This window comes from Oncorhynchus kisutch, linkage group LG25 (genome assembly GCF_002021735.2).
Source record: "Oncorhynchus kisutch isolate 150728-3 linkage group LG25, Okis_V2, whole genome shotgun sequence".
NCBI lineage: Eukaryota > Metazoa > Chordata > Actinopteri > Salmoniformes > Salmonidae > Oncorhynchus > Oncorhynchus kisutch.
Genome location: NC_034198.2, coordinates 44,473,317 through 44,488,938, shown reverse-complemented (window position 1 = coordinate 44,488,938; position 15,622 = coordinate 44,473,317). Strand labels below are relative to the sequence as shown.

General features: G+C 46.4%; 1 protein-coding gene across 1 annotated transcript in view; it reads right to left on the bottom strand.

Annotated features, from left to right (window-relative positions):
• Nucleotides 1-297: 297 nt before the first annotated feature.
• ism1 (isthmin 1) overlaps nucleotides 298-15,622 on the bottom strand; it is a 31,573-nt gene continuing 16,248 nt past the window's right edge. Inside the window, exons 4-6 of the mRNA XM_020475348.2 lie at nucleotides 11,321-11,464; nucleotides 7,014-7,103; nucleotides 298-3,323 (exon numbers count right to left, since the gene is read on the bottom strand). Coding sequence (XP_020330937.2) covers nucleotides 2,806-3,323; nucleotides 7,014-7,103; nucleotides 11,321-11,464 — 752 coding nt within the window. The 3' untranslated portion in view covers nucleotides 298-2,805. The remainder of the gene's footprint in view (nucleotides 3,324-7,013; nucleotides 7,104-11,320; nucleotides 11,465-15,622) is intronic.

The following is a 15,622-nucleotide window of genomic DNA, read 5'->3' as shown; positions in this document are numbered from 1 at the left end:
TGTTGCTCCTCCCCTATACACTCAGCTCCAATGGGATAACTGTATTATCCACAGCACAGAGACCCTTTCCGATTCTGATAGAGAGACACCCCTGACCTATAGCTTCTGATGGGTCAGGGTGGGTGTCACTCAAAACATAGTGTCCAATTGGGCAATGGAGATACCGGAGTTCTCCTTTTGACCAATCAGAAACAAATTAAAATAACATAAAAATCTACACATTTTTTCTGAATCTACATCAAGCTGTCCTTTTTAACCCCAAAACTTAAAGAATTATCAGACAGAATACTTGCAAAATCCATTATACAGTTTTACTTTTAATCATTACATTGATCATTACAGAGGCATATATGATACAAATGAAGGCTCTGTGCTTGGCTGGCGGTAAGGAGACTGTGTTGTGATGATACTGTGTTTGGCTGATGGTAAGGAGACTGTGTTATGATGATACTGTGTTTGGCTGATGGTAAGGAGACTGTGTTATGATGATACTGTGTTTGGCTGATGGTAAGGAGGCTGTGTTGTGATGATACTGTGTTTGGCTGATGGTAAGGAGACTGTTATGATGATACTGTGTTTGGCTGATGGTAAGGAGACTGTGTTATGATGATACTGTGTTTGGCTGATGGTAAGGAGACTGTGTTATGATACTGTGTTTGGCTGATGGTAAGGAGACTGTTGTGATGATACTGTGTTTGGCTGATGGTAAGGAGGCTGTGTTGTGATGATACTGTGTTTGGCTGATGGTAAGGAGACTGTGTTATGATACTGTGTTTGGCTGATGGTAAGGAGGTTGTTAAGAGTAAAGAGGAATGGTCCAAAATTCCTCCTGGTCGTTTTGCAGGTCTGATCTGCAACTACAGAAAATGTTTGGTTGAGGTTATTGCTGCCGAAGGAGGGTCAACCAGTTATTAAATACAAAGGGTCTCATACGTTTCCCCACCCTCCACTGTGAATGTTTACATGGTGTGATTAATAAAGACATGAAAACGTATAATTGTTTGTATGTTATTAGTTTAAGCAGACTGTGTTGGTCTATTGTTGTGACCTAGATGAAGATCAGATCAAATCTATGACCAATTTATGCAGAAATCCAGGTCATTCAAAGGGTTCACATACGTTCTCTGTATATCAGTGTGAATGCTATGTTAACAATATATGTGCATATTGAAGCAATTACTGTTCAAAAACATTTACTACAAATGTACTATGTTTAGTAAATATAGGATAGGTCTACATGTTGTTATTTTGTTTCTGTAGGCTCTTTAACAAATTATAACGGACATTGGAGTTAATGGAGTTAATGACAACGCAATACATAAAATACCATAAATACACAGCTTGAAGAAACCACATAATTTAGCCATGGAGCCCATTCTGATTGGCCAGTGAGGGGTCAACAAGCCTTCGACATTCTGTAGCATCAACTTGTTTATTCATCAAAACCCAGCCTTTATGCACCACCGCCTGCTATCAAAACCCAGCCCTTATGCACCACCGCCTGCCATCAAAACCCAGCCTTTATGCACCACCGCCTGCCATCAAAATCCAGCCCTTATGCACCACCGCCTGCCATCAAAATCCAGCCCTTATGCATCGCCGCCTGCTATCAAAACCCAGCCCTTATGCACCGCCGCCTGCCATCAAAACCCAGCCCTTATGCACCGCCGCCTGCCATCAAAACCCAGCCCTTATGCACCGTCGCCTGCTATCAAAACCCAGCCCTTATGCACCACCGCCTGCCATCAAAACCCAGCCCTTATGCACCGTCGCCTGCTATCAAAACCCAGCCCTTATGCACCGTCGCCTGCTATCAAAACCCAGCCCTTATGCACCACCGCCTGCCATCAAAACCCAGCCCTTATGCATCGCCGCCTGCTATCAAAACCCAGCCCTTATGCATCACCGCCTGCCATCAAAACCCAGCCCTTATGCACCGCCGCCTGCCATCAAAACCCAGCACTTATGCACCACCGCCTGCTATCAAAACCCAGCCCTTATGCACCACCGCCTGCTATCAAAACCCAGCCCTTATGCACCACCGCCTGCTATCAAAACCCAGCCCTTATGCACCGCCGCCTGCTATCAAAACCCAGCCCTTATGCACCACCGCCTGCCATCAAAACCCAGCCTTTATGCACCACCGCCTGCCATCAAAACCCAGCCCTTATGCCTCGCCACCTGCTATCAAAACCCAGCCCTTATGCACCGCCGCCTGCCATCAAAACCCAGCCCTTATGCACCGCCGCCTGCCATCAAAACCCAGCCCTTATGCACCACCGCCTGCCATCAAAACCCAGCCCTTATGCACCGCTGCCTGCCATCAAAACCCAGCCCTTATGCATCGCCGCCTGCTATCAAAACCCAGCCCTTATGCATCACCGCCTGCCATCAAAACCCAGCCCTTATGCACCACCGCCTGCCATCAAAACCCAGCCCTTATGCACCACCGCCTGCTATCAAAACCCAGCCCTTAAGCACCACCGCCTGCTACTGAGACAATAATTCTGGTTATGAAAATAGCCAAAAATATTTCTGACACGCCCCCGAACCTGTAGCCCTAGCGACAGTGGTTAGAATTACCATTGAGTTAGGTTTCATTAAAATAAAGTCCATAGTCTCTGTTGAGGACAATGATGTGTCCATGTGAGCAATACGTTGTCTCTTTATCACGTTGGCTGATATCAACAGACAGACCTGTTCATTTGGACTCTAGCCTTGGATGGTTTGAAGCAGCAATTGAAGTACAAGATTCATACAAATATTTCATATGTTTTTTCCCTTAATATGTTCATCTCTCCAGCTCTAAAACTCCCATGCCTCCTCAACTTGTTTGAGGTAATCCTCATCCAGGGGGTTGTCTGGGCACTTCTGCCCGTTGTTAGGAGGCCTGACCTGGTTATAGCGACTCCAGTCCCCCTTACAGATGATCCAGGGCAGGACGTCGACCTTGTAGTGGAGGTCAGCAGAGAACTCGTTGCTGATGAGGTTGGGTGTTCCTGCTCCTTTACCCCGGGTGATGAGCTTCATGTTGTCATTGTAGCAGCAGTGCTGTGCGGCCAGAGTAGTGGACTCTAGAGTTAACATAGAGTGGATGCAGTACCGGGCCATGGGTTTGTAGATCTCGAGTTTCTCCTTGGGGCCGCTGGCGTCTTTCCAGCGGAAGTCCCGGCGTGTGGCGGGGTCGGGGACGTCGGCCGTGCTGTAGGCCACCTCGGTGGGGTAGGAGCAGGGGCAGCTGGGGAGGTCGCTGGAGACTTTGGTCATGTATTTCTTCAGGAACTCAGACTTACAGTTCATCCAGCGTTCACAGCTGTCTGTGTCTAGAAGACATTAGAGACAGAGACAGAGTTAGCCTGGATCTCTCCCTACAGCTGTCTGTGTGCTTTATCTTGGCCAGGTCGCAGTTGCAAATGAGAACTTGTTCTCAACTAGCCTACCTGGTTAAATAAAGGTGAAATAAATAAAATAAAAGTGTCTAGAAGACATTAGAGACAGAGACAGAGTTAGCCTGAATATCTCCCTACAGCTGTCTGGGTCTAGAAGAGACAGAGTTAGCCTGGATCTCTCCCTACAGCTGTCTGGGTCTAGAAGAGACATAGTTAGCCTGGATCTCTCCCTACAGCTGTCTGGGTCTAGAAGAGACAGAGTTAGCCTGGATCTCTCCCTACAGCTGTCTGGGTCTAGAAGAGACATAGTTAGCCTGGATCTCTCCCTACAGCTGTCTGTGTCTAGAAGACATTAGAGACAGAGACAGAGTTAGCCTGAATATCTCCCTACAGCTGTCTGTGTCTAGAAGACATTAGAGACAGAGACAGAGTTAGCCTGGATCTCTCCCTACAGCTGTCTGTGTCTAGAAGACATTAGAGACAGAGACAGAGTTAGCCTGGATCTCTCCCTACAGCTGTCTGGGTCTAGAAGAGACATAGTTAGCCTGGATCTCTCCCTACAGCTGTCTGGGTCTAGAAGAGACATAGTTAGCCTGGATCTCTCCCTACAGCTGTCTGTGTCTAGAAGACATTAGAGACAGAGACAGAGTTAGCCTGGATCTCTCCCTACAGCTGTCTGGGTCTAGAAGACATTAGAGACAGAGACAGAGTTAGCCTGAATATCTCCCTACAGCTGTCTGTGTCTAGAAGACATTAGAGACAGAGACAGAGTTAGCCTGGATCTCTCCCTACAGCTGTCTGGGTCTAGAAGACATTAGAGACAGAGACAGAGTTAGTCTGGATCTCTCCCTACAGCTGTCTGGGTCTAGAAGACATTAGAGACAGAGACAGAGTTAGTCTGGATCTCTCCCTACAGCTGTCCGGGTCTAGAAGAGACAGAGTTAGCCTGGATCTCTCCCTACAGCTGTCTGGGTCTAGAAGAGAAAGAGTTAGTTATTCTGGATCTCTCCCTACAGCTGTCTGGGTCTAGAAGAGAAAGAGTTAGTTATTCTGGATCTCTCCCTACAGCTGTCTGGGTCTAGAAGAGAAAGAGTTAGCCTGGATCTCTCCCTACAGCTGTCTGGGTCTAGAAGAGACATAGTTAGCCTGGATCTCTCCCTACAGCTATCTGGGTCTAGAAGAGACAGAGTTAGCCTGGATCTCTCCCTACAGCTGTCTGGGTCTAGAAGAGACATAGTTAGCCTGGATCTCTCCCTACAGCTGTCTGGGTCTAGAAGAGACATAGTTAGTCTGGATCTCTCCCTACAGCTGTCTGGGTCTAGAAGATACAGAGTTAGCCTGGATCTCTCCCTACAGCTGTCTGGGTCTAGAAGAGACAGAGTTAGTTAGTCTGGATCTCTCACTCTCTTCCTCTCTCGCTCGGTCCCTTTATTTCATTTAAAAACTGGCTTTATTGGTTTGACGTAACAATGTGCATATTGCCAAATATCGTATTGGTCCCGTAGACATATTTTGCAGGCGTTATTGCTGGGTTGCTATGTGCAGCATGTTAAGGTTGTAGCAAAACAAAGATGTGCCTGTTTCTCCTTGCTAAGGTTATTGGGACCAGATGGCAGAGCAGGTTATTGGGACCAGATGGCATAGCAGGTTATTGGGACTAGATGGCATAGCAGGTTATTGGGACCAGATGACAGCAGGTTATTGGGACCAGATGGCAGAGCAGGTTATTGGGACCAGATCACAGAGCATGTTATTGGGACCAGATCACAGAGCAGAGTGTGTTATTGGGACCAGATGGCAGAGCAGAGTGTGTTATTGGGACCAGATGGCAGAGCAGGTTATTGGGACCAGATGGCAGAGCAGGTTATTGGGACCAGATGGCAGAGCAGGTTATTGGGACCAGATGGCAGAGCAGGTTATTGGGACCAGATGGCAGAGCAGGTTATTGGGACCAGATGGCAGAGCATGTTATTGGGACCAGATGGCAGAGCATGTTATTGGGACTAGATGGCAGAGCGTGTTATTGGGACCAGATGGCAGAGCGTGTTATTGGGACCAGATGGCAGAGCGTGTTATTGGGACTAGATGGCAGAGCAGGTTATTGGGACCAGATGGCAGAGCATGTTATTGGGACCAGATGGCAGAGCAGGTTATTGGGACTAGATGGCAGAGCAGGTTATTGGGACCAGATGGCAGAGCGTGTTATTGGGACCAGATCACAGAGCATGTTATTGCGACCAAATCACAGAGCATGTTATTGGGACCAGATCACAGAGCATGTTATTGGGACCAGATCACAGAGCAGAGTGTGTTATTGGGACCAGATCACAGAGCAGAGTGTGTTATTGGGACCAGATGGCAGAGCAGGTTATTGGGACCAGATGGCAGAGCAGGTTATTGGGACCAGATGGCAGAGCAGGTTATTGGGACCAGATGGCAGAGCAGGTTATTGGGACCAGATGGCAGAGCAGGTTATTGGGACCAGATGGCAGAGCAGGTTATTGGGACCAGATGGCAGAGCAGGTTATTGGGACCAGATGGCAGAGCAGGTTATTGGGACCAGATGGCAGAGCGTGTTATTGGGACTAGATGGCAGAGCGTGTTATTGGGACCAGATGGCAGAGCGTGTTATTGGGACCAGATGGCAGAGCATGTTATTGGGACCAGATCACAGAGCGTGTTATTGGGACCAGATCACAGAGCATGTTATTGGGACCAGATCACAGAGCGTGTTATTGGGACCAGATCACAGAGCGTGTTATTGGGACCAGATCACAGAGCAGAGTGTGCTATTGGGACCAGATCACAGAGCATGTTATTGGGACCAGATCACAGAGCGTGTTATTGGGACCAGATCACAGAGCGTGTTATTGGGACCAGATCACAGACCGTGTTATTGGGACCAGATCACAGAGCGTGCTATTGGGACCAGATCACAGACCGTGCTATTGGGACCAGATCACAGAGCAGAGTGTGCTATTGGGACCAGATCACAGAGCAGAGTGTGCTATTGGGACCAGATCACAGAGCAGAGTGTGCTATTGGGACCAGATCACAGAGCAGAGTGTGCTATTGGGACCAGATCACAGAGCAGAGTGTGCTATTGGGACCAGATCACAGAGCAGAGTGTGCTATTGGGACCAGATCACAGAGCAGAGTGTGCTATTGGGACCAGATCACAGAGCAGAGTGTGCTATTGGGACCAGATCACAGAGCAGAGTGTGCTATTGGGACCAGATCACAGAGCAGAGTGTGCTATTGGGACCAGATCACAGAGCAGAGTGTGCTATTGGGACCAGATCACAGAGCAGAGTGTGCTATTGGGACCAGATCACAGAGTAGAGTGTGCTATTGGGACCAGATCACAGAGCAGAGTGTGCTATTGGGACCAGATTGGGACCAGATCACAGAGCATGTTATTGGAACCAGATCACAGTGTGTTATTGGGACCAGGAAAAGACATGGAATTGACTGAATAGACATGGAATTGACTGAATAGACATGGGATCCCAACCCTGAGTTGGACACTAATGCTAAATAGAATCACGTTTGAAGAACCTGACACATAGCTAGAGGGATGAATCTGATGAAAATAAAAAGAGAGTAAAGAGGGAAGAATCTTACCGACACCAAAGAGCTCTGTAGCGTTGAACTCATCTGTTCCAGCCAGTAGACTGACCTCAGTGGCGGCTGTCTTGAACGCATCTTCAATACCTTTAGACAGACACACGGTCAGTGAATGATGTAACAGACGAGCTTATCACTTCTACATCTATAATAAAGCGCTGGTCTGCCTTCTTAACAACACTATCAATAAGGCAGGTCCTACAGGCCCTAGTTTCTACCTTCTTAACAACACTATCAACAAAGGCAGGTCCTACAGGCCCCTAGTTGTCGCACCTAGACTACTGTTCAGTCGTGTGGCCAGGTGCCACAAACAGGGCAGCACGGCAAGCTCTTAAATGTACCAGGAGAGCTGCCATGAATAATATGCATGTCAATCTCTCCTGGCTCAAAGTAGAGAGATTGATTTCATCACTACTTGTATTTGTGTGAAGTATTGACATGTTGAATGCACTGAGAAGTCTGTTTTAAACTACTAGCTCACAGCTCAGACACCCATGCATACCCCACAAGACATGCCACCAGAGGTCTCTTCAGAGTCCCCAAGTCCAGAACAGACTATGGGAGGTGCACAGTACTACATAGAGCCATGACTACATGGAACTCTATTCCACATCAAGTAACTGATGCAGCAGGAGAATCAGATTTTAAAACCAGATAAAAATACAGTGGAACAGTGGGGACTGTGAAGACACACATGGATTTTGTAGATTTTGTAGATATGTGGTAATACAATAGTGGCCTGAGGAAACACAATGAGTTGTGAAAAGTATTGTAATGTTTTAAATTGTATATAACTGCCTTAATGTTGTTGGATAACCGGGAAGAGTAGCTGCTGCCTTGGTTGGAACTAATGGGGATCCATAATAAACCCCAGGAAGAGTAGCTGCTGCCTTGGCAGGAACTAATGGGGATCCTTAATAAACCCCAGGAAGAGTAGCTGCTGCCTTGGCAGGAACTAATGGGGATCCATAATAAACCCCAGGAAGAGTAGCTGCTGCCTTGGCAGGAACTAATGGAGATCCATAATAAACCCCAGGAAGAGTAGCTGCTGCCTTGGCAGGAACTAATGGGGATCCTTAATAAACCCCAGGAAGAGTAGCTGCTGCCTTGGCAGGAACTAATGGGGATCCATAATAAACCCCAGGAAGAGTAGCTGCTGCCTTGGCAGGAACTAATGGAGATCCATAATAAACCCCAGGAAGAGTAGCTGCTGCCTTGGCAGGAACTAATGGGGATCCATAATAAACCCCAGGAAGAGTAGCTGCTGCCTTGGCAGGAACTAATGGGGATCCATAATAAACCCCAGGAAGAGTAGCTGCTGCCTTGGCAGGAACTAATGGGGATCCATAATAAACCCCAGGAAGAGTAGCTGCTGCCTTGGCAGGACCTAATGGGGATCCATAATAAACCCCAGGAAGAGTAGCTGCTGCCTTGGCAGGAACTAATGGGGATCCATAATAAACCCCAGGAAGAGTAGCTGCTGCCTTGGCAGGAACTAATGGGGATCCATAATAAACCCCAGGAAGAGTAGCTGCTGCCTTGGCAGGAACTAATGGGGATCCATAATAAACCCCAGGAAGAGTAGCTGCTGCCTTGGCAGGAACTAATGGGGATCCATAATAAACCCCAGGAAGAGTAGCTGCTGCCTTGGCAGGAACTAATGGGGATCCATAATAAACCCCAGGAAGAGTAGCTGCTGCCTTGGCAGGAACTAATGGGGATCCATAATAAACCCCAGGAAGAGTAGCTGCTGCCTTGGCAGGAACTAATGGGGATCCATAATAAACCCCAGGAAGAGTAGCTGCTGCCTTGGCAGGAACTAATGGGGATCCATAATAAACCCCAGGAAGAGTAGCTGCTGCCTTGGCAGGAACTAATGGGGATCCATAATAAACCCCAGGAAGAGTAGCTGCTGCCTTGGCAGGAACTAATGGGGATCCATAATAAACCCCAGGAAGAGTAGCTGCTGCCTTGGCAGGAACTAATGGGGATCCATAATAAACCCCAGGAAGCGTAGCTGCTGCCTTGGCAGGAACTAATGGGGATCCATAATAAACCCCAGGAAGAGTAGCTGCTGCCTTGGCAGGAACTAATGGGGATCCATAATAAACCCCAGGAAGAGTAGCTGCTGCCTTGGCAGGAACTAATGGGGATCCATAATAAACCCCAGGAAGAGTAGCTGCTGCCTTGGCAGGAACTAATGGGGATCCATAATAAACCCCAGGAAGCGTAGCTGCTGCCTTGGCAGGAACTAATGGGGATCCATAATAAACCCCAGGAAGAGTAGCTGCTGCCTTGGCAGGAACTAATGGGGATCCATAATAAACCCCAGGAAGAGGAGCTGCTGCCTTGGCAGGAACTAATGTGGATCCATAATAAACCCCAGGAAGAGTAGCTGCTGCCTTGGCAGGAACTAATGGGGATCCATAATAAACCCCAGGAAGCGTAGCTGCTGCCTTGGCAGGAACTAATGGGGATCCATAATAAACCCCAGGAAGAGTAGCTGCTGCCTTGGCAGGAACTAATGGGGATCCATAATAAACCCCAGGAAGAGTAGCTGCTGCCTTGGCAGGAACTAATGGGGATCCATAATAAACCCCAGGAAGAGTAGCTGCTGCCTTGGCAGGAACTAATGGGGATCCATAATAAACCCCAGGAAGAGTAGCTGCTGCCTTGGCAGGAACTAATGGGGATCCATAATAAACCCCAGGAAGCGTAGCTGCTGCCTTGGCAGGAACTAATGGGGATCCATAATAAACCCCAGGAAGAGTAGCTGCTGCCTTGGCAGGAACTAATGGGGATCCATAATAAACCCCAGGAAGCGTAGCTGCTGCCTTGGCAGGAACTAATGGGGATCCATAATAAACCCCAGGAAGAGTAGCTGCTGCCTTGGCAGGAACTAATGGGGATCCATAATAAACCCCAGGAAGAGGAGCTGCTGCCTTGGCAGGAACTAATGTGGATCCATAATAAACCCCAGGAAGAGTAGCTGCTGCCTTGGCAGGAACTAATGGGGATCCATAATAAACCCCAGGAAGAGGAGCTGCTGCCTTGGCAGGAACTAATGGGGATCCATAATAAACCCCAGGAAGCGTAGCTGCTGCCTTGGCAGGAACTAATGGGGATCCGTAATAAACCCCAGGAAGAGTAGCTGCTGCCTTGGCAGGAACTAATGGGGATCCATAATAAACCCCAGGAAGAGTAGCTGCTGCCTTGGCAGGAACTAATGGGGATCCATAATAAACCCCAGGAAGAGTAGCTGCTGCCTTGGCAGGAACTAATGGGGATCCATAATAAACCCCAGGAAGAGTAGCTGCTGCCTTGGCAGGAACTAATGGGGATCCTTAATAAACCCCAGGAAGAGTAGCTGCTGCCTTGGCAGGAACTAATGGGGATCCATAATAAACCCCAGGAAGAGTAGCTGCTGCCTTGGCAGGAACTGATGGGGATCCTTAATAAACCCCAGGAAGAGTAGCTGCTGCCTTGGCAGGAACTAATGGGGATCCATAATAAACCCCAGGAAGAGTAGCTGCTGCCTTGGCAGGAACTAATGGGGATCCTTAATAAACCCCAGGAAGAGTAGCTGCTGCCTTGGCAGGAACTAATGGGGATCCTTAATAAACCCCAGGAAGAGGAGCTGCTGCCTTGGCAGGAACTAATGGGGATCCATAATAAACCCCAGGAAGCGTAGCTGCTGCCTTGGCAGGAACTAATGGGGATCCATAATAAACCCCAGGAAGCGTAGCTGCTGCCTTGGCAGGAACTAATGGGGATCCGTAATAAACCCCAGGAAGAGTAGCTGCTGCCTTGGCAGGAACTAATGGGGATCCATAATAAACCCCAGGAAGAGTAGCTGCTGCCTTGGCGGGAACTAATGGGGATCCTTAATAAACCCCAGGAAGAGTAGCTGCTGCCTTGGCAGGAACTAATGGGGATCCTTAATAAACCCCAGGAAGAGTAGCTGCTGCCTTGGCAGGAACTAATGGGGATCCTTAATAAACCCCAGGAAGAGTAGCGATAGACTTTTAAAGGCAATTTACCCCGACGTTCACAAAGATCACGTTGGCTGTAAATGCTGCAGATGTCAATTCAAGTAGAAAACAGCTTTAAAAAGAACATTTAACTGATGACCAGGAATTCACTAGGAACCAAACACAACCAAATGGGGAGGGACCTACCTGAATTTGTCCAATAAAAACTCTTGCTTTCATCACAACTGTTTTCTACGGGTTTGGACTAATGATTACAACCCTGGATCCACACACACACACACACACACACACACACACACCCTCCCTCCTCACCTGGGCAGGGTGGCATGTCACAGGTGCGTGACTCTGTGGCGCTGCAGGCGTAACCACATGACCTGATCCTCTTCTGGTTCCCGTTCCCACAGGTTACACTGCATGGAGACCAGTTACTCCAGCCACCGTCTCCATCTATATAGTCTGGAGTGGGGGGGGGAGCAGAAAGAGAGAGAAAGAGAGGGAGAGAGAGGGAGAAGGTGAAAGTGGGAAACAGAGAAAACACTGTCAATATAAGGCAGTACACAGAGTAGCCAGCCAAATAGAAAAGGTAGCTAGTCAGGGCGTTCTGGGCTGTCTAAGGGGTTGTCTAATATTGTTGTCTAACAAGCTCTCTTTTGGTGGCCTCTGATAAATTCTAACGCCTTAATTCCATCCTAAATACACAGCTAAATGTTTAAATACTTTAATGAGTTTACCTCCCAGATTGGTGAAATTAGTTGTGATTTTACAAAAAAATGACTGAAGATGTATGAATTCAGTGTATTGTTAGTTGTTTTGGATATGGTCCAGGTCACTATGTTCAGGACTATTTTCTAAGTAAGAAAACATGAATCCTTTAACATTAAATCCATCTTCTCTTGAGATTAAAGTCACATGTACAGTTTTACTAAATGAATTGACACAATTTGTTCTTTATATTTTGCATTTTTGTATATACATTGTTTTAAATATCAGTTAAATCACTGAAGGAATTTCAGTATTTTCGAATCTCTTCGTGAATGGCAGTATGTCATTTATTCATAAAATGTATTGTTTAGCAACTGAGCTACAGATTTCTTTTTGAAGAGTCTGCTAACTAAATGAACAGCAGTCCACTACTCCATTGTCAACACTTTAATCAGTTGGCCTATATCAATATCTTTAACAATACCACAAGTATTATTTTAGAATTTTCAATATATTTTATTTAATAATTTATTCATTATGAATAATAATTTTAAATATATATATATATATATTTTAAATATTATTACAAAGTACGCCATTGCCCCTTTAAAGATGTCATTCTGCCTAAACCTCGAAACTCTGGTTGTAGCTGATGTGCATGTTTAAAATGATGCAACTGCAGGAGTTGAGAAATAAACGTGATAGCACTGGAAAGCTGAAATCTCCCTCTTTTTAACGATGGCAATTAAACGTCTGATTTCCTGTTTGTCACACATTTTGATGGCAGAGGAAAAGTACACGTGGGCAGGTCTAGCATATTCAAAGTGCGCCTCAGCAGAAATATTTTTTTCATGTTCCATATTCTTTTAAATGAAAAGAAGCTTAGTCAATTTAAGAAGTGGGAAAAAAAAGTTGACGGAAAATAAGTTTGTGACCGTCTGTTTAGTCACTGGGAAAAACACTGAGAAGGCTGCAGACACATTGAGATTTTCTGTCCAAAATTCCAGGTTCAGATTAGAGGTTAATAGTCAGTAGCTGGTGGCTATTCAGGGCAGGAGGCGGACGAGGGAGATCCTCTGAGATGAATCCAATGAGGAACTTGATATTTTTGACCGTCTCCGTGGCAATTCCGTTGATGAGGATGGGGGTGTGTCCAGCCTGGTTCATCCACAATCAGATCCTTTGTATTGCTGATGTTGCGGAAGAGGTTGTTGACGTGGCACCACGTCCGTCAGAGTGCCTACCTCCTCCCTGTAGGCTGTCTAGTCGTTGTTGGTGATCAGGCCTACTACTGTCATGTTGTCAGCCAACTTGATAATGGAGTTGGAACTGTGAGGCCAGTCAGTTGTGGGTATACAGGGAGTAAAAGAGGGGACTGAGGACACACCCTTGTGGGGCCCCTGAGTTGATAATCAGTGTCGGAGGTAATTTTGCCTACCTTCCCCACCTTGGGGTGGACTGTCAGGAAGTCCAGGACCCAGTTGCATAGGGAGGAGTTCAGACCCAGGGCCGTTTGCTTTGTGCTAAGAAGACACTATGGTATTGAAAGCAGAGCTGTAGTCGAAGAAAAGCATCCTCACATATGCATTCCTTTTGTCCAGGTGGGTGAGGGCAGTGTGCGGTAATATGGCGATTGCTTCGTTCGTGGATCTGTCAGGGCAGTAGATTAATTGGAGAGGGTTGAGTGTGTCAGGGAGGGAGGAGGTGATATGGTCTTTGATTAGCCTCTCTAAGCACTTCATGATGAAGGAAGTGAGGGCTACGGGTCAGTAGTCATTTCGGTTACTTTCCCTTTCACGGGCACTGGGATAGTGGACATCTTGAAGCAGGTGGGGATAACAGCCTTCACTAGAGAGAGATTGAAAATGTCAGAGAACAAAACAGCCAGCTGGTCTGTACATGCTCAGGAGGACACAGCTAGAGATGCCATCTGGCCCGGCAGACCTTAAGAGAGGGTTTGAAAGACTTCCATACGTCCTCTGTGGAGACCGTCAGTACGTAGCCCTCATTATCCTCAAGGGGCTTTGGCTGCTCAGTCGTTGTTGTGCTTGAAGTGTGAGAAAAAGGTGTTTAGCTCGTCTGGTAGGGCGGTGTTGGTGACCGCGATGTAGCGAACTTTCTTTTTGTAATCCGTGATCGTTAGGAGCCCATGCCACATGACCAACCTGCTGAATTGTTCTTCCACTTTGTCCCTATATTTGTGTTTCGCCATCTTGATCGATCTGCGTGGGTTGTATTAGTACTTTTAACTATTGTCCCGTCACCTGTTTATTTTCATATATATATGCAGACACATTGAGCTTTTCTGTCCAAAATTCTATATATATAATTTTGGACAGAAAAGCTCAATGTGTCTGCATATATATATGAAAATAAACAGGTGACGGGACAATAGTTAAAAGTACTAATACACACACACACACTTTTTTTTACACCAAATACAAACATACGAACAACTTACAGACTAAAACAAAGATTACATCTCCTCTGTCCAGACCCACATGCTCCATTCCTAGTACCTGGTCACTCCTCCATCCCCCAGTGTGGTCGTAGTCTAACTATAGTCCACGGCAGAGTGAGTGAGTTTCAGTTTGATCAATTACAATATAATATAATAATATACCTGGAAGTATTTGGCAAGAAAATAGATTTTCCAGGAAAGCATCTGACGCAACACAACTTAATGTGCTGCTTTGCCAAGTTCTAGCTTGGGAGGTTGGTGGGTCCTGGGCACTTAACTCTCTGTAATACTCTCAAATGAAGTGTAAAAAAAAAATACACGTCTTGGCACATTCAAATGAGTCCCGGGGCTGCTTTTTTCTGACTGTTAATGTGCTGTTTGGAAATGGGCCTGAAATGGCAAGAAATTCCCTTTTGTTCCAATGATCATTGAAGTTTAATGAAAATACATGGAAACATTTCCTCTGGCTGAACTGAGTACTAAACTATTACATTAAACGTATGGCACACACACACACCACCCCCTAACCACCTCACCAACATCTGCCACACATAGTCTTCATTTCACAGATTAAAGTCTAGATAGCAGCGTAGCCCCTTCCTCTACCCCCCTGCCACTACACCCCCATACACAAATTACACATAAAGCACACTAGTCACAGAAACACAGAACAGCAGGACCAGCAGCACAGAACCATATTTTATGAGAGCGGGGTCATTTTTCATACAACCTTCCCACAATGTTCTGGGAAAGGTACAGGATACCCAGCTAACACATAACGTTCTGAGAACCATATGTTTCTGATGTGGGAATTACAGTACAACAGCATAACGTTTCCTACAGGTTTCCACATGGTTCTATTTAAAGTCATGTTCTCAGAACATTAAGAAAACTTTCTATAAAAACACAAGAAAACATTAGTAACGTTCAAAGACCTAAGGTTCTAAGAATGTTATTTAAAAACATATACATTCTGTCCTCAGCGTCAACACATCTCAATCCTCTATCTTGTTAAGTGTGTTCAGGTGTGTTGGCCACGCCCACTATTTGGCCACACCTGATCTTAATGAGTGCTGGGTGGCAGGTAGCCTAGCGGGTTAAGATCGTTAGGCCGGTAACTGAAAGGTTGGCAGTTCGAATCTCTGAGCCGACTTGGTGAAAACTCTGACGATGTGCCCTTGAGCATGGCACTTAACCCTAATTGCTCCTATAAGTCGCTCTGGATAAGAGTGTCTGCTAAATGATTCAAATGTAAATGTAGTGTGTCTCCTTTGAAATGTTTGAATAGACAAAAATGAACATGTCATGCTAGTTCCATCCTGGTTGTTGCAGTGGACTGATTCCATGAATAGAGAATAGAAGATTATAGGTTTGAATCTCACTGACGCTGTGCCGCAATAAAACAAAATAAAAAGGTAATGTGCTTGCATGATTAATCCCTAAGAAAATGA